Source organism: Aulonocara sp. 'chitande type north' Nkhata Bay, linkage group LG2 (assembly GCF_057382095.1).
Source record: "Aulonocara sp. 'chitande type north' Nkhata Bay isolate Kocher_YH1m ecotype deep benthic linkage group LG2, A_spYH_male_GT1.1, whole genome shotgun sequence".
NCBI lineage: Eukaryota > Metazoa > Chordata > Actinopteri > Cichliformes > Cichlidae > Aulonocara > Aulonocara sp. 'chitande type north' Nkhata Bay.
The window spans coordinates 25,975,834-25,993,554 of record NC_141345.1 but is presented as its reverse complement, the minus strand read 5'-3'; the positions used below and the strand labels follow the sequence as shown (position 1 = coordinate 25,993,554).

At 40.1% G+C, this 17,721-nt stretch overlaps 2 protein-coding genes across 5 annotated transcripts; one reads left to right on the top strand and one right to left on the bottom strand.

The window, feature by feature from the left end:
- Window positions 1-2,388: 2,388 nt before the first annotated feature.
- Window positions 2,389-8,710, bottom strand: LOC147337977 (uncharacterized). Of its 3 annotated transcripts, XM_086313351.1 has the most exons (11): window positions 8,614-8,710; window positions 8,215-8,272; window positions 7,562-7,576; window positions 7,337-7,467; window positions 7,106-7,241; window positions 4,764-5,048; window positions 4,254-4,592; window positions 3,968-4,152; window positions 3,122-3,223; window positions 2,920-3,018; window positions 2,389-2,834 (listed from the first exon to the last, which is right to left on the bottom strand). In XM_086313351.1, exons 2-11 carry the CDS (start codon window positions 8,264-8,266, stop codon window positions 2,613-2,615), a joined length of 1,566 nt encoding a protein of 521 aa, XP_086169477.1. In that variant the 5' UTR covers window positions 8,267-8,272; window positions 8,614-8,710; the 3' UTR covers window positions 2,389-2,612. The 3 variants fall into 3 exon arrangements, with proteins under 3 accessions (XP_086169477.1, XP_086169470.1, XP_086169463.1); XM_086313344.1 differs by lacking the exon at window positions 8,614-8,710 and having other exon boundaries at window positions 2,389-2,831; window positions 8,215-8,592; XM_086313337.1 differs by lacking the exon at window positions 8,614-8,710 and having other exon boundaries at window positions 8,215-8,591.
- A 1,364-nt stretch (window positions 8,711-10,074) lies between these two features.
- Window positions 10,075-17,203, top strand: LOC147337976 (uncharacterized). Of its 2 annotated transcripts, none has more exons than XM_086263794.1 (10): window positions 10,075-10,171; window positions 10,402-10,444; window positions 12,990-13,138; window positions 13,271-13,403; window positions 13,517-13,786; window positions 13,869-14,153; window positions 14,254-14,402; window positions 14,494-14,604; window positions 14,811-14,855; window positions 15,011-17,203. In XM_086263794.1, exons 2-10 carry the CDS (start codon window positions 10,405-10,407, stop codon window positions 15,188-15,190), a joined length of 1,362 nt encoding a protein of 453 aa, XP_086119920.1. In that variant the 5' UTR covers window positions 10,075-10,171; window positions 10,402-10,404; the 3' UTR covers window positions 15,191-17,203. The 2 variants fall into 2 exon arrangements, with proteins under 2 accessions (XP_086119920.1, XP_086119911.1); XM_086263785.1 differs by having other exon boundaries at window positions 10,087-10,171; window positions 10,309-10,444.
- Window positions 17,204-17,721: the final 518 nt, after the last annotated feature.

The following is a 17,721-nucleotide window of genomic DNA, read 5'->3' as shown; positions in this document are numbered from 1 at the left end:
CAGCTAGTTAGTATATATACAGTATACCCATGAGGATTGACTATAAATATATATACGGCATATAGCTATGTACAACAGGACAGAACAGTATATACAGTATGCTTTGATTCAGCATCAGGTATGGTGGATGTTTTAAATACAGAGACTATGTGAGTGTCCTAAATGTTTATCAGAGTGATGGCCTGTGGAAAGGAACTGTACAGATGGCTGCTTTTTTGGGCAAACGGTGCTCTGTAGCACCTACCAGAGGGTATGGAGTGATATTGCCTGCTTGTGTCCTGACTCTGGATTTGTTTTTCCTGCAGACTTCACTGTCCATCATAGTCTGTTCTTGTCCTGCATGGATGCTGATCCAAACAATACCGACATGAGTGAGCAGAGAACAAACTGGATTATTCCAGAGTTGAATAGATCATCACCTCCTGAGGCAGGTTGAACTTCCTGAGCTGGCGCAGGCTCTGCTCTGCCTCTTTGATAATAGTGTCTATACGGAGTGACCACTTTAGATCTTGGAAGATTGTGGCAAGCAGGCATAATGGAGAGGGACTCCTCAACTCCACTGTTACTGCTACAGTTTTGAGCGTATTCAGCTCTAGGCTGATCTGACTGCCCCACAGGGCCAGCTGTTCAACTCCACATCTGTGTCCTTGATAAGGCCGACTTCAGACCGTCATCAAACATCACAATTCTGACTGACAGGTCTTTTGAGAAAGAGTCATTTGCGTAGAGAGAGAAGAGCAAAGAGAAGAGGACCACCCCTGGGTGGCCAATATACATACAGTGTAAAGACGACATCATCTAAAATGTGTTTCTTAAAGATTATTTTTTTATTTTTTGAGTGATGACATTTTGACATTATGAAAATATTACAAGCTTTGGGGATAAAAGGTTATCCTGCACACAACATTCAAATATTAACTGCAGTATTTGGTGAAACATGTCACATAACTATTATAAGTAGAATTACCCCAAAGATTTAATACACTGCATAAATTGTTAAAAATGCAGACGAGCTATTTAGAATAATAATTAAGTATGGACAACATGATGGGTGAGAACTTAAGTTAAGTCTATATTGCTGTACAGTATTGAAAAATGAAATTTATCAAACGTTACCACAACAACTGGTGGGTAGCCCTAGAGACTGTCTTAAACACAGGAGCAGTGCAGATCATATTGGTCCTGAGGGTCCGGAGGTAGGTAACGGCAGGAGATTTCAGGAGCACCATCAGGCAGTACAATATGAGACAGGAAGGATTATGCTCAACTCATGCTAGGGCTGCTCGATTATGGCAAAAATGATAATCACGATTATTTTCACTGAAATTGAGATCTCGATTATTTGACGATATTTATTTAACCCTTTAAGACCTACCATAGAACCAAGTCCGCCAGAGCTTATATTATATTTTTACATGTTGTAGTGCCATTTGTGGGAGCATTTCAAGTTGCTATACAACTATTATAGCCCATATTTTAATAATATGTATGCATTAAGTCCATAGTAACTACATTAATTGCAAAAAAGTACAATAAACTACAAAAAAAATTTGAAAATCATTTTTGTTTTTTTTGCATATATTTCTACTTGGAGAAATTTAAGAGGCTTATCCTTCAAAACTTTAAATACAAAAAAGTTGCAAAAAATAGTTTACAACAACAGGAAATTTATTTTGAGTGTCTTCATAGTTTTATTTTGGAGATACATCAATTTTTATATACTGCAGGAAAAATGAAAAAACAATCCTATGATGCAAATTTGCAAAGAAAACAGCATCAAAATAAACTATTTCCAGCAGTGCAATTCGAGTTCTAAGCATCCCAGAAACTATTCAGAAAAGTCAAACATGACCAGTATAGGCTTTTAAGGCCTACAAGTAAAAAAACTACAATTTCCGCGAAAATGACGTCACTTCCGGTTTCGGGCAGGAAATGGCGGATATGTGACAGTTCGCGCTGAGTCTGTTTAACTGTGGGAAGTGTTACGAACAGCTGATCGGATCGGCAAAGCGTGTTTCTGGAATATTATGTTTTTGTTCCTGCAAGCGCTTTTTATGCAATTTTTGCAAAGCTTTATGTGGAAGGAAACCGTGACCGAGGACAAGCTGATGGCATCAGATGTAAGTACAACTCCTCCGGTTTCATATGCAAAACAAATTATTGCGCTAGCTTACAGGTCTAAAGGGTTAACAATGACTTTAAAAAATAATATAAAATAGTGTGCAACACCACTGAAGTTTTTTTTACCTCTCTTTTCAACCAACGGCAGTCACTCTCCTCTCCAAATAACTTCTGCTTAGCTTTCCGAGCTTCCCTCGGTCCTCTTAATCAGCGGTCTCCAACCTTTTTTGCGCCACGGACGGTTTATGCCCGACAATATTTTCACGGATAAATGAGGGAGGGGCCAATAATCGGCTCAGTCATTTTTAATGATCGTTGAAAGCCCAGATCGTAATCGTGATTAAAATTCGATTAATTGAGCAGCCCTAACTCATGCTTCAGAAAAATTACATCACAAAGCAAACTATTAAAACCGTGCATAAGGCACAGGTGAGGTTCTTCTTCTCGGTCAGGAGCTTCACCGTTTGTGTGATTTCTCCATGTTCTCTCTTTTATGAAAAGTTCAGATTCTTTGACGTGTAAATACTGCAGGACTCAGAGGTGTCTGTGTCTAGTGGCAGCGTGGAAAAGAAGTCTTGTGATTTGTTCCCCCTTCCCTTATCTCCATCCTTTTTGATTTGGAACTGAACGCAGTCCTCGGATGAGTGGAGGCAGTCTGAAGCTCCGGGCACAGGGAAGGAAATCCTGTCCTCGTCCTCATTAGATTTAGCCTGCTAGCAAGGGATGAAGACACAAGCTTAAGCAAATATCATAATAATCTGTGGCATCTAAATATTCACAGCTGGAGAGCTGTATTACCTCAACAGTTAAGTTATGACTAGGGGAACTCCCAGCTGTTGCTCTGTGCACATCCTGGTTCTCGGCTCTTGGAGACCCTACCGTTACCGGAGCATAACCCTAGAAATACAAACAACAACAGATATGCACAAAGACACAATTCAATTGAATGATTTTAGCTCCCTTAAAAAAGAAGAAGATTATATTAGTTAATCAGTCTTACAGTGTGAACAGGACTGGCTCTTGGGGTCCATTTTCTTGGTGTTCCAGTCTGCTGAGCGTAGCTGTAGTGACCTGGGGGCTGAGGAGAGGGGGGACTGTAGTGCTGCAAAAGAAAAAACAAAACCCCACAAACATAAATAAACCAATAACGACAAAGACCTAGGAACTCATCCGACTCACAGACCATCACAATTCACCGGTTACTGCTCGTAAAAACAATAAATGTGACCTTTAGTGATCATCGTGGACCGGTGTGTCTGTTAAATGTTTAGCCGTGATATCAGGTTGCTCCTTGCTAGTGATGTGTGTGGCATCATCACGCTGACATCTACGGAGCTTCAGTCAAAATACTTCGGACAGAATATATAAAAATATCTACAAATTATCTGAAATAATTAGAGGGGATAGGTTAATTGGATAATTCAAATTGCCACTAGGTGTGAATGTGCGAGTGAATCTGAGTGTGAATGGTTGTCTGTCCCTGTGTGTTAGCCCTGCGACAGACTGGCGACCTGTCCAGGGTGTACCCCGCCTCTCGCCCTATGACAGCTGGGATAGGCTCCAGCGCCCCCCGCGACCCTGAAAAGGATAAGCGGTAGCGAATGGATGGATGGATGGATATCTGAAATAAAACATACCCACTGAATAAAGAGCTTCTACCATAAGTTATTTTTCTCCATACTTTTTAAAGATACTTCAGTTCATCAGACTCTCTGGAGCAAAAAAGAAATGTCAAAAAACGTCAACAAGTGGCTTCTGTCGGTGTCAAAGTGCATGCATCTGCAATAAGATTGGCTCGACGGCTTGTAATCATTTATTTAGCTGTGGACTCTCCTGGTTTCCTCACCTGGATGTTGACCCTCGGGGGGTTGGCTGGCAGCGTGCGGTGTGTTCTAAAGCACGTGATGAGTTGGGAGAGGCTACAGTTTGGGTAACGTTTCATGAACAGGATGAAACCAGCCAGGGACACGAACATGCCAGAAGGGACAGTAACGGATTTGAGGAGCGCTCGCCAACTCCCTCCCCTTTTGTCTGAGAAGATGGCAGACACATGGATTTTAGGAGGAGTGGCAACTATGGATCAAACAACTTCTGATTGATACATGCTTCCAAAAACGTGGCACAATACCCACTGATCACGTGCAAGTAGGTGGAGGATACCAGGTTGCCATTCCTGTCTTTAACTTCATACAGCCCATCATGCCTTGAGGTCAGCCTTGCAATGACCACCTCGTAGATGGAGCCGTTCCTACTCAGTGAGATGATACCCCTGTAGTGCAGGTCATGGTCCGTTATCTGCCCCTCACGGATGAGCTGCACAGGGCCACGTGGGGGTTTGGGGTCAAAGGGGCCCAGGGAGGATTCATCAGGAAAATGGCCAGGGGTAAAAATGAGATGGGCATGAGCAAGAGGAAGATATAGAGGCAGGATTATGGACTCTTTGGTAAAGCGTGTGATGTTGAAGGAATGCCCTGCATCCATCCATGTGTAAAATCATGAAAAATGGAGTAGTGGTGAATGTGGAAGTATGAGAGGGCATCAGATAGAAAGGGAAGGATAAAACAAAACCATTAGCACTGTAAAGTCACAAAGTTAAAGGTAGTCAGTCAGCTTCTTAAAACCCACGTTTCTGCTCTGCTCACCACGGACGGTGAGGGTGCTGCGACCCAGCACCTTCCCGTTGTCGTCTCTCATGGTGTAGTTGCCTTGGTCTGCTTGCGTCACTCTCTCCGCCACCCAGACCTTCCCCCCTCTTAGCAGCCGCCCCCGGCCAGCGTTACCGGTTTCGGGGTCTGTCCGGTTCCAAAGCACGACCGGCACAGCCTCAGGCGGAGCGCCCCGGTGAGAGAACTCCAGCAGGGAGCCATTTTCGGGGATGCTGTGCTCAAAGGTCTCCCCATAGTTTCTGCGGTAGGGTTTAATGCATTCTGAAGGAAGACGAAGAACCACGAGGTAAGTGAAAGACAGAAAGAGAACAAGTTTATGGGTCTTAGAAAAATGCATACACTATTGGTCTTAGAGCCACAAATCGACCACGCCCAAAAAAGTGCTATAAAAAATTTATATATTAATATTTTTTTCCACTTTAAATTAGCCAATCTTTTAGACCTACTTCTCCTTGAAATATTCATGTCAAGTTTTAATTACATTTCGCGGATTTTAACCCTTTATATCCCGGTTTCGTCACATGAGCGCACTGCTTTTTTTGCCCCAAAAAACAAAAAACTTGAATATTTTCCAAAAAAAACATTTGAGGTAATATTCAATTGTTATTATAATTAGGCCTTTAGATGGACTAAAGATTGGCACCAAGAGTCATTTCGATCGCCTTTTATTTTTTTTCCAGGAGCGCATTTCATAAAATGCACACTATCGACCACGCCCAAAAAGTGCTATAAAAAATTTATATATTAATATTTTATTCCACTTTAAATTAGCCAATCTTTTAGACCTACTTCTCCTTGAAATATTCATGTCAAGTTTTAATTACATTTCGCGGATTTTAACCCTTTATATCCCGGTTTCGTCACATGAGCGCACTGCTTTTTTTTGCCCCAAAAACATAAAACATAAAACATAAAATATTTTCCAAAAAAAACATTTGAAGTAATATTTTATTGTTATTATAATTAGGCCTTTAGATGGACAAAAGATTGGCACCAACATTAATTTCGATCCGGTTTTAATTTTTTTTCCAGAAGCCAAAAATGTCCCCAGGCGGCGCTGCTGCTCCTGCTCCCCCGGGGAGGAGTGCCTCTGCCGCGGGTGTGTTTCGCGCAGCGCCGGAGCATATGGTTCGGTTCCCGTGTCTGCAGCACACACTTCCGCTACCACGTGAAAACAAATACGTCATTTCCTGTTGATTAAAAAAAAATTAATGCACCCTCAAATGATCCTAAGGTCAGAAAATGGTCCGGAACGAGCAGCGGGCCAAGCTGCTGCTGTACGCGGGAAATTAGTCTGCCTTTTCCGGGTATCTGTCTCGAGCAGGCCGCTGGAGAACATGTGTATGTTCCAGCAGGCGTCACATGTGGAGCAAGGGCGCCACCCGGTGGACAAATAAAAAAAATTACAACTCTAAGGCCAGTACTGCAAGCGGAAGCGGAAACATAACCGATCACGATCGATTTGACCGTAATTTTTTTGCCGTGAAAAATAGCGTTTATAATGGGTTTCAATGGGGCACAAATCGACCACTAGGACCAATAGCGTAAGTTTATCGCTAGCTTAGCCACTGAAGCTAATTTCCGGAAGTCATACTGAAATTTTAACAGTAAATGTGACCGAACTTTTTTTTGCAGACTTTCGCTATATTCCATTCAACACTGTGCAAATGGCATGTAATCGAAATTTGAAAATAGCCACAAATCGACCCAAGACTCTCCAGGGGTTTTAAGTACAATTTAGAGATGCAAAAGTTACTTTCTTTTTAACTAAACTGGTGAAAAGGAAAGTGATATTGCAAAAGACCCACTCCTAACACACATCAGTGTACTGTAAATGATCACAAATCAAAACGAAAAGAAAAGTGATAATATATCTTTCTTTATGATACTTTGACGAGTACATTTTCCTGACATTACTTGTGTAGGGACCATTCGTAGGCTATGCATGCTTACGGCAGTGTTCAGCTGCAGGAGAGGTGGGAAAGATTGGTTCAGGGGGCAGTGGCAGGTAAAGTAATGCCACACCTGCTGTATATTTATACCAATTAACCTCTCCTCTTTTTATGCAGCAGGGGTGTGGCTGGCAAACGTTATATACACACACACAAACACACCTGACACGGAGTCAGAACAGTTGCTACAACTTCTCTGCTTTAAGGCAATGAATAGATTGCCTATGACATCAAAGCATAGGGACACATTAAGTTATTAAATAACTTAATGTTTCAAGCAAAGAGAGGCAGATCATTGAAAAAGCTGGCTCTTTTGCATCATGACACAAAGCAATGAATTTCGCCAAAGAGAGGCAACTGTCATACCCGAAACGATCAGACGGACAGTCTCGTAGGTGAAGCCCATGGACAGCTTGTTGGCATAAACTCCCTGGTCAGCATGACTCACTTCTTTCAGGACTAACGACTTATCTTTGGTCCACTCAAACCGTGGGTCCTTAACCTACAGTTGCATGGCAGATCCATTTTTAGGCAACACAGCAACCAAACACACACACACACAAAAAAAACCCCAAGTGTCAACACTCGTCCACTCACAGTGGTTTTCTCCAGCAGGATGCGTTTCGGCCCGTCGGGATACGGTGTAAAAGTCACGATTCGCGACGTTGAGTCCACCGGTAGACGAAACTCCTTCCCGACGCAAACAGTCTGAACTTTTTCTCGGTCACCTGTCGAGGTGCAAATGAAAGTCAGCAACATCATTGGAGACCATGTGCTGCAGAAGAAGGATGCATGAGCGGTAAAATGTGACTTTTGACTCACCTAGTAATTCCCAACCTGCAGGAAAAGTACGAGTAACATAATTAATAATTTTCTTCAGACCTCAGATACGGACTGTAAACTCTCCTACATATGTAAAAGGTTGACCTACTTTTATGTTATTAGGTCATTTAAGGTCATCTATTTTGTAACAGATTTTTAGAGTCTGCTATGTGATTTAACTTTTAAGCTCTTTAATTCAGCATATGTACACGTTTATTAATTGTTACTGTTCACGTACTGACTTTATACTGCATATTTTTCCACTGCATTTTCTCTGGGCACCTCTCACATTTATTATAGTTTTGCATGTTGGAAATTTATATTTGTGAGAATTATATTTCAGAGTTGAAGTGCTAAAAAACAAAAATCTCTGCTCTTCAAATCTGGGCTGGCCATTCTTCTTTGCCTTTGTTTTATTTAATCCAAGACCCTTTAATGAAATGGCTTTCTAGAAACATTCTGCAGATAATGGTGACGTTATCGACAAATGTATTAATTAGTCACTTTTTAAAATAGTAACATTGACTTCACTTTTACTACGAATAACCTAACCGTAATATAAAGCACCAGTAAGTGCATTATTAATAATTATTTAAGCAGAAAGAAACAGAAAAACTACGGGTAGTCTTATTAAAAACTGGTGCCACACTTACCCAGTGCAAAAGGAAGGGTGAAAAGTGCAGTGTAGAGGACGCAGGAGGACATCTTCTCCTGTAAAAGACAGCGGATTGTTTCATCTGTAAACGTAATTGACATTCACACCAACCCTCCTCCGAAAACAAGCGGCCAGACGGGACATGCGATCATTAATCAACAAGCTGCAAAAGGCGGGGAGCTCAGCGACAGCCCAAATGATGTCGATGCGGACTCAGCGCACTGCACACACTCATGTCCCCCCATGACGTCCTGTCCGCTCTTTGAAGTCATGTCCACTCAGGTGTCCAGCATGTTTCCCATCTTCTGAACCATTGTAGCGCTACTACTGGCTGCCGGGTCATCAGTTACCGATCATCAACAAACGATTACTCAGTTTGTGGGTAATGTGAACTCACCTGCAGGATGTGAGGGTAATTTAAAAAAAATGTTTTTGTGGATGAGGATAAGAGGATAACGACGACCTCCGCAGAGCGCGCATGCCCACTGCTCCCCCTTCTGTTATGGCGATGGATACGTCGTATTCTCGGCCGCTGATACGCAAAGTGCGTCACATTTTGCAGTTCTTGTAAGGGAACATATTTTCCCTCCCTCTTACTATGCTGCTAGATTTTAGACTTCTGTAGTAACTCGTCAGATTCTGACTGTACGTGCAAATGATGAGATGATCTTAGAAAATATAAGAGATCATAACGCGACATGGAACACCTCTCACTTAAATTTTCCTTCTTGTTAAAAAATTAACAAAAGTTAATTAACAAAATTAACTTGTTAGTTTCTACAGTGAGGGAAAATTACTTGATCTCCAGCTCCCCAGAAATAAAGAGTCTCTAGATTTGATGGTAGTTTCATTTTAATGGGAGAGACAGAATATGGACCAAAAATCCAGGAAAAAACACATTACATAAAAATAATAAATTGATTTCATGTCATTGAGTGAGTGTTTTATCCCCAAGAACGACATAAGCAAGTTCTTTGTGGAGAAACCCTTGTTGGCAAGCGCAGCAGATGTTTCTTGTAGTTGGTCACCACGTTTGGACTCATCTCTTTTACTCCTCTTTACAGAAACGCTCTATTGATTTTCTATGGCAGGAATGTCAAACTCTTATTACACCATATTACACATACAGCCTACTTTGATCTTAAGTAGGTAGACAACATCCCTCAGATTTCTCAATATAAGAAGTCCAATTTCATTGATACATCTTAGTTTTACTACATGATAAAGACATTTTGTTCTATTTTAATATATAGAAATCTATAGAAATCACCCAGCACAACTCTTCTGGCTTAAATGATAAGAAATAAATGTAAAATGACAAAACTGATTTATCTGTGTGCCACATGGGCACACCTGACGTTTGTCTCTCTCCGTTGAAATGAAACAAACATAAAAATTAGAGACTGTTCGTGTCTTTGTAAATGAGCAAACTTGCTGTTTCAGGAGTGTAGGGTGTGTGGTTTATCTTTATTTGGGGAGGTTTACATGAGATAAGTGTCACATGAGATAAGTAAAGTCCTTAACAGTGCACATGCTGACACTTTAAATATGTTTTTAGTATAGGTTATATACATGATTAAAATAAAGCAGGTTTTATGGTGCCGGACCAGTTATTTCCCAGTGTTTTTATGTAACATGTTTAAAAACGTCTTGACTGCGATTCCTTTAGAATTCATTCCTACTGAATTCACTTGAAATGGGACGGCAGCCAACAAAACGGTGCAAAAAGTTGTATTTTTATCCCCTTTAAACTGCTTTTATTTATGATATGGTGGTTTTAAAAGCGATCTTGGAGGCAGAAACAACACAAATGCCTGGTTTGTTATTGAAAAGTATCCTGGGAGATGGGCCCTGTATGCAGTTACAGTGGGAGAGGTGGAGCCTAAGTCACGCCCAGTCCTTCTTTTCTCCACCCAGCAGCTGCAGGACGCACAGAACTCAATCACACAAAAGAAGTACGGTCTCATTATTCTTTTTCTGTTTGTCCACAACTTCTTCTTAGTCAGGCTTTTTAATACTGAACATCACCTGTGTCACTGATTTGCTATTTTCGGGGTTAATTTTTGTGTGTTATCCGAACATTTCATTATAGAAGGGAATGCGGTACGGATTTGGTCTTGGAAGCTGAGGGAAAAAACACTCAGAAAAAAGAGCCTCAAGTCACCTCTCTGCTCTTTTTCTGCAGGACATGTCGCTTGTGTTTTTGATGTTTTCCATTGTCTTCTTCGGTGAGTAGAGCTCATTCCCACATTCTAACATATAAACACCTGAAATCTGAAATACAACGCTCGATGGTTTGGGATTATTTACAACAAACGTTAATTGATTTCCATGCCACACACTCCGTGGATACAGCATGTACAAAGTTATCCAATCTCTCCGTGGAGCCAGGTGTTAAGTGGCACTCTGCCGGAGCGAATTAAAGTGCGTGCATGTTGTAGTAAAAGACGTTTGGTGTTGTGGGGCTGCTGTAGACTAATGCAATTTAAATCAGTAGCAGAACACAGGAAGAACAATACGCATTGTCTCCACACCCATCTGCTATTCCCAGAATTAGTGCTTGGTGCATTTCATTTATCAATAAATTATTTGGGAAACATAAACACCTATCAACGTACATCCACCCATAAATAAAAAGAAATAAATAAGCAAGCATATTGGTTTTTTTTATTGTTTTTCGAAAGAAAACAAAACAATAATCTGATTAATTTCATTGAAATATAAATATACAGTTACATATTTATGTGTTTTAAACTATTCACGGTATTTATGCATTGTCATTAATGTCTTTAGCCGCAAAGTGAAAGGAAATGTTTACACGACGGAAACCAGAAAATTCAGCACAGCCGAGATTTCTTTCCGTTAGCTGGTTTGACAAAACATATAACCTCAGTCAGAGATAACGGGTAGCACGACGGTGGCAATCAACTTTTTCTTATTCTTTATTTGTCTTCTGCTTCCGGTTCTGTGAGCGCTCACACGTAAATATGGGCGTTTTGCAGCGTCACGTGACTCATCGTCCGCATGCGATAATCCCCTAAGAGTGGCGCTTAAAATGGTCATTTATAATATTTAAAGAAAAAACATATCATATCCATTCAAGTTAATCACGTTATCACTGCTGTTTAAGGTAACAGCTGCAGATTAGAGCTCTGAAACTTTAAACTGGATCTATTTAAACAGATCTATTTGGTATTTTATTAGTTGAAACGGTGTTCATGGTTTATGTTCAATGTTCATGGAGCTGCAGTTCCAGCAGTGCTAAAGAAACTTAGCAACAGATTAAAACCACGTATTCCTATATATAACAATACGTGGTTTTAATCTGTTGCTAAATTTTTTTTATACTTTTTATATCGAATTGATTAATTATATGTGCACATTCCTGTACACTCTGTGCTTCATTCATTGGTTTTTAATAAGGTTTCGCTTAACAGCTAAAACATGCTGTAAATAAAAGAATCAGTGAACACGTTGCGTTTCTGGAGGATTTAAATTGAAACCTGACCTGCTCCCTAGCGGTTTTTGATACGGGCGAAACGGGCGGCTGCCCAGGGCGGCATCGTGGTGGGGGGCGGCATCACGGGCATCGGCAAAAAATAAAAAATTGCTCGTACTCATGCTGCCCCGACATCAGCCAGCGCATATTGGGAATGGCATAGGCACCGATCGGTTTTCTATCGCCCATTTCCTGGGAGTAAGGGCGCCCTCCGTTTGCGAGGTGCGCCTGCTGTTTACGGCACAGAGAGGAGAGGGCGGGGGATTCTCTGGCTGGCTGAAGCAGCATCTAATAACCAACTCGCAAAATAAAACAAAATAAAAACTAAACAACAAACACGAAAACACCAGACATTATGATACAGACTTATAATTTGCACCGATGTTTTTTCGAAATTCTATACGCGAAAAGTGAGCGCAGGAGCGCCTGCTTGTAGCTGTGCTGAAGTCAAAGTAAACTTTATTGTCATCTCCGCTATATACAGTCCAGTATATAGAGAGACGAGACGACGAGGCTCCAGTTACCGCGGTGCAAGTAAACAAACAGGGAGTGTTCGCCCCGGGCGCCAAACAGGCCAGGACCGCCACCAGCATAAATGACCACAGTGACTCTTACTTTGAGCTTAGCCATCTCAGCATAGCTGGTCAAGCCATAGATCTGGCTTCATTAATACACCTCGCTGTTTGTAATGTATGGGTTTGAGTTAATGGCTCAGTAGTGCTGATATCTAAAAGTGGCCATTGCTGTTCTAAGATGGTCAGCCATTGCTGGTTTGAGAATAGCGGCTGATGAAGTGAGTGCATCAGAGGGACCAATCAGGTTGAACCGTTTGGAGACAAAGTTACAGGCAAGGCAGAAATGGTTTAATGGTTTGGAGCTGCTGTGGTGACTGAGCTGAAAAGAGGGTAATTTACTGATGTGAGATGTTGTTCATGTATTTCCTTCATTCAGCTAATAATAACTTGGTTTATTTCTGATGCTTTATGACGAATGTGAGTTAATTCATCAGATTGAGAGTTATACTTTACTCTGCCTCGTGCTTTGGGGATGAGAATGCTTTTTTATGCTGCTGCATTTGTGTAAATTCAGTGAGGTTCCAGAACCTTGTCTTCAAAATTACTTTCAGAGTGTAACAAAATACCGGTATGTGTGTGTGTGTGTGTTTGGTATATTAATGGAAACAACTGATATTATGTTGTCAGATGTTTGTGGTTTCAGTTACATTAACACTACCTCCATCTGTCTCTTCTTCTCTTGCATCTTTTTGATTAAAGGTTCATCCTCTGGTATACAAACTGATGAGGTGTGCTATGGCAGGAGGTGGCAGTTTCCATCTAATTATATACCCTCACGTTATACTGGACCAATATACTTTACTGAAACTAATACGGGATCCAAAAAAGTTGTTATAAATAATGGGATGGTGAGCAGCCTCTATGTGACCATTACATTTCGGCAATATGATAAATGTTAGGCCTATGTTTGAAACAATTAAATCAAAGTATATAGAATATGTTATAATCTGAGGAATATATATGTGCTGTCTATCTTTCAGGCAAAAGACACACGCTTTAGAGTCTCTCCTGGCTCAATTTATCTTACAGATGTAGAAAAAAGAGATGAAGGAATTTATTCTGTCTCATCTGGTGGCTACCAGCGACAAGATGTTGTTGAACTGAAAGTCTTGGGTAAGAATTTGAACTGTACTGTATATTTAGATCAAAAATATATAGGTATGTGTTTTAGCTACCTGTTCCTAAGCACAAGTCCCCTCCTTTTTTTTCTTAATCTGCATTTTAAGAATGTGCTAAAAATGTCACAAGGGATTACTACTATACGTGGGAGGACTCTATCCCTAGATGGGCTGAAATCCTGGAGTTTACTCCCCTTCACATTCCGGACCAGCCAAAGATCCTGTGGAATCGCACAGACTCTCAGATCAGAGAAAGCAGAGCTGAGGTGAAAAACGGTAATTGGCAGCTGTCTTACCTCACTCAGGCAGACAGTGGGTACTACAACTTCATGGATAAGAACCACTCTGTGTTGGCCAAGGTGCTGCTCAAAGTAAAAGGTGATGTGAGAAGCTGCCTGTGAGATTTCTGCATTTTACCAGATTAAATGTTCTAATGAAGTCTGATCTGTGTCACTAACAGAACAAACCAGACACTATGAAACAAGGTGGAATGAGCACATTCTCATTGAATACCCTCGGGGTCCTAAGAAGTGGACCGTGACTTTTACACCTGAGGGCCAAATGGATCCTGAAACACTGATGGATGGCAGTCTGATCATAAAAGATAATCGCTTTTCTGGCAGAATTCATGCAGTGATGGATGGCATAATTATAAATTCTACAGAAATTAGAGACTCTGGCACCTTTGAGTTCAGAGACCCAGATGGCAACCTGATCTTGAGTGCTCGGCTTGAAGTGACCCCTGGTAAGCAACAGAGCATTTCTCCTCATAGAGTAGAAGTTCTAACTAACATCAACCCCCACCCTCTACACCATATTCCCTAACTTTCTCCATACTCTTACAGAAATGTTGCCACAGTTTATATTTATGGCCGTTATTGCCTTGATTGTCGTCGGGATCATCTGCTGTTGCTGTTGTTGTAAAAAGTGCTGTAAAAGGGACAAGTCTGCTCCTCAGACTGCAGCCTCACCTGCACCTGCTGTATATTATCATGTAAGTATTCTTTTAAGTGGAAATTAAGACCAGCTGTGTTAATATTTGATGTTCTTATTTTAAAATTTTAAAATTCTTATTCCAATTACAGATTGAGAATCAACCTGCGTGCCCAAGTTACTCACATCCTTCAGCTTTGTCTTATCAGCCTGTGAATTCTCATATTTCTACACAACCTTCAGCTACCTCCTCTGAGCCACTGGTAGGTGTAAAGCTTGATTTATATTCAAGGCAAAGATAAAAGAGAGGTGAAAGGAACTCAGCCACTTTTGTTGTTTTAAAAAGAAATAGTAGTTATTTATGGATTGGGGCACTAAGTCTTTATCTCGTCTGGGACTGCCTGGCAACTCACATTAGCGCTCATCCTCTTTCCTCTTCTGACTCATGTGCTTTTTCCTAACTTCACAGTTGTACCACAAAGTGAATATCCATGAGAACCCCGCTCAGCCTGAGGTACATACACACAAACAAACATACAAAAATCCCCATGAATGCATAAAACTAAGAACAGAAATTTCCTCATTCAGAGGCATTTTTGGCCTGTCAGTGACTGATTCATTTTAACCACTGTGCTTATGCACCTTTTTTCGTTTTACCGATGTCTCCAGGTTTCAGTACCTGAAAACCAGGCTTCCACTCCAGCTCCCTCAGTCGGTCCAGACTTCCTCTCATCAGACCCGGAGCCGCAATTTGAACTGAAAGGATTAGACATGCCTTTTGCACCATCTCTTACTTCAAACACAACTATCTGTGATGTTTATAACTCAGACAAACTAAACTTTCCGTAAACAGTATGCTGAAAATTCAGGTAGAGTTTATTATTGTTTCCATTTTCATCTTTGCAAAGCCATACACGGACAGGAAAAGGACCATGCAGACAGATGTTAATCGCACTGTGTTGATGCATGATCTGTTTTTTTTTATCTTTCACACAAAGATGTGCTGTTGTAAAATGTATGGATTCCAAATATATTTTTTCAGTTAACAAGATTGCTTGTAAATTTGTAAGTTCATGTCTTGCAAACAGTTTGGTTCTGGAAAGCTTTGGAATTTTTATTTTTTTTCCTAAATTTTCCTCAGGTATGAGAACATAAATCTCACTCAGTGTTGTCCTCCAAATATTCTGTTACAGCAGCTTAAGTGTGAATTACAGGAATCAGGGTTTTATTAAATTGTGCAATATAAACGCATTTACAATAAATTAGAATTGTTACTTGCATGAAATAGTGTCTGCTTTGCTTCTCTTCACAGGCTATTTATGGATATTTATGGAATGACAGATAATGTAGTCCAGTATCTTGGCAAAGTGTGTAATAGATACGGTGGACCAACGTGCCTATTACATGCTTTGCCGTGATATCAGGCTGGATAATGTTGCTAGCTTTTGCTTCCATGGGTATTTTCTACCTCTGTTATGTGCATCCAGCTCCATACATCACTTGTTTGTAGCTTTTATCATTGTGTTTTGAGGGATGGTGGGCAATTTTTAAATATGCCTTTTTATATTGTCAAATTCTCAAATGCAATACAAGTATAACTGCTTCTGTATATCTTTAAACAGAAGCTTGTATAAAAGTTTTATCGGGCATTGAAAAACATGTATCGTTTATATAATGTATGTAAAATTCTGATAGTTGTTTGCATTGCATGAAGATGTCTGAATATGGAATTAGTGTAATGATTTGAAAAAGACCTTAAAGAGCTTATATGAATTTTTCAACTCTGTCCCTCTGTCTCGCTCCCTCTTTCTGTCTCACTCTCTCTCTAACACACACACACACATGCACACGCACACGTGTGGGGACACAGTGGAATAACAACACCACTACTTCTTACATTTTAAAAAATCTAAATGGAAGAGCCCCTTAAAATTTGCATGGAAACTAGAGGGTTAGATTTTCAACATTACAATTAGCGTTACAGTTGTAATAGCTTCTAATGCAACTGTAACTCATTTAATTATAAGAGCATTTGTATGTTGACAGACATTTAAAAAAGCTGGTTTTGGAGAGTTTGCTACTATGCAGCTCTTATAGCAAGTTGATGTGCAGATGTTAATTCCTGCATGGATGTTCCTTTGCCTACATGCATGTAGTTTAAGTAATTGCATGGTGTTATCATATTTCGTAGATAAATATAACTTGGTTTCATCTGCATAGCAATGAAAATGCATGTGTTTTGTAATAACATTGCATGAGGGGAAACGTATAATGTAAAAAGTATTGGTTCTAGGACAGAACTCTGTGGAACTCCATGAAAAATTCTCTAACTTACATTAATAATACCTGTCTACCTGTTCATTCCTGGTCCATTCCTGGTATAAAGCCTGAGAATAATTGCTACGGCATGGGATTAAACTTTTCATCTGATTTTATATATATATATATATATATTTATTTATTTATTTATTTATTATGGACCAGTACAGTTCAGTCCAAGTAAAGGAGGCTCAAAATTTGTGGTAAATGTTTGAAGGTAAGCTGCTCCACGTGCCGTGTGACCATGTCTGGGCTGTCTTCTGTTGGAAAACATTAAACCCTGGTATGTGATGATAAATAGAATCTGTTCTCACCTGAGTGAATGTATATGTGTTTACATTTCGGGGAAAGGACCCCAATTCAGGACTCCCCTGGCTCAATTTGTTTTACAAATGTGATAGAATCAGGATCAGGAATTGTTTTTACATCTCATTTGGTGGCAGGCAGCTATTGTTGTGTAACTGAAAATCTTAATGAGAATTAAACTATCCTGCATCAACCAATCTGTTTGATAATAGAATTTTTTAGATAGACTGTTTCTTATAAAGAACCTTTCCACTTGAAGTACTTTTTTCTACTGTTTTTGTACTTAAGTGCTTTCTATGTAGCATTCACACTTATCATATCGGTGAGTAACTTGGGGTTCAGTATCCCAAGAATCCTTTGGCATGCAGATTATAACAGCCAGGGATTGAACCACCAACCTTCTGATTAGTGGATGACCTGCTCTACCTCCAGAGCCCTGTTAGATATGCATTTCTAAATACAAGTTCACCCTGTCTTTTGTTCTTGTTTAAAAAAAAATCCTAAATTGGATTTTTTGTTAATTAGTGTGAATGCTGATAAGTATTGACAGTATTGTTATTCAAATCTTTATTATTATACTATTTTATTATTATTAGTGTGAATGCTGAAAAGCATTTATTTTTGTCAATACGACTTGTAGTATTTTCTTGGGAAGCATTTGTTTCACAATGACTTTTCTGTTTATTTAAACCTTTAGGACCTACCATAGAACCAAGTCCACTAGAGTTATATTTATATTTTTACATGCTGTAGTG

Coding starts and splice junctions, on each gene's coding strand:
- LOC147337977 (XM_086313337.1), bottom strand. CDS start 8,317: ATGTCAATTACGTTTACAGATGAAACAATCCGCTGTCTTTTACAGGAG. Junction 4,153..4,253: donor CACCTACTTGCACGTGATCA/GTGGGTATTGTG, acceptor CCATCTTCTCAG/ACAAAAGGGGAGGGAGTTGG. Junction 3,019..3,121: donor GAGCCAGTCCTGTTCACACT/GTAAGACTGATT, acceptor TTGTATTTCTAG/GGTTATGCTCCGGTAACGGT.
- LOC147337976 (XM_086263794.1), top strand. CDS start 10,405: ATGTCGCTTGTGTTTTTGATGTTTTCCATTGTCTTCTTCG. Junction 13,139..13,270: donor TTGTTATAAATAATGGGATG/GTGAGCAGCCTC, acceptor TCTATCTTTCAG/GCAAAAGACACACGCTTTAG. Junction 13,787..13,868: donor GGTGCTGCTCAAAGTAAAAG/GTGATGTGAGAA, acceptor TGTCACTAACAG/AACAAACCAGACACTATGAA.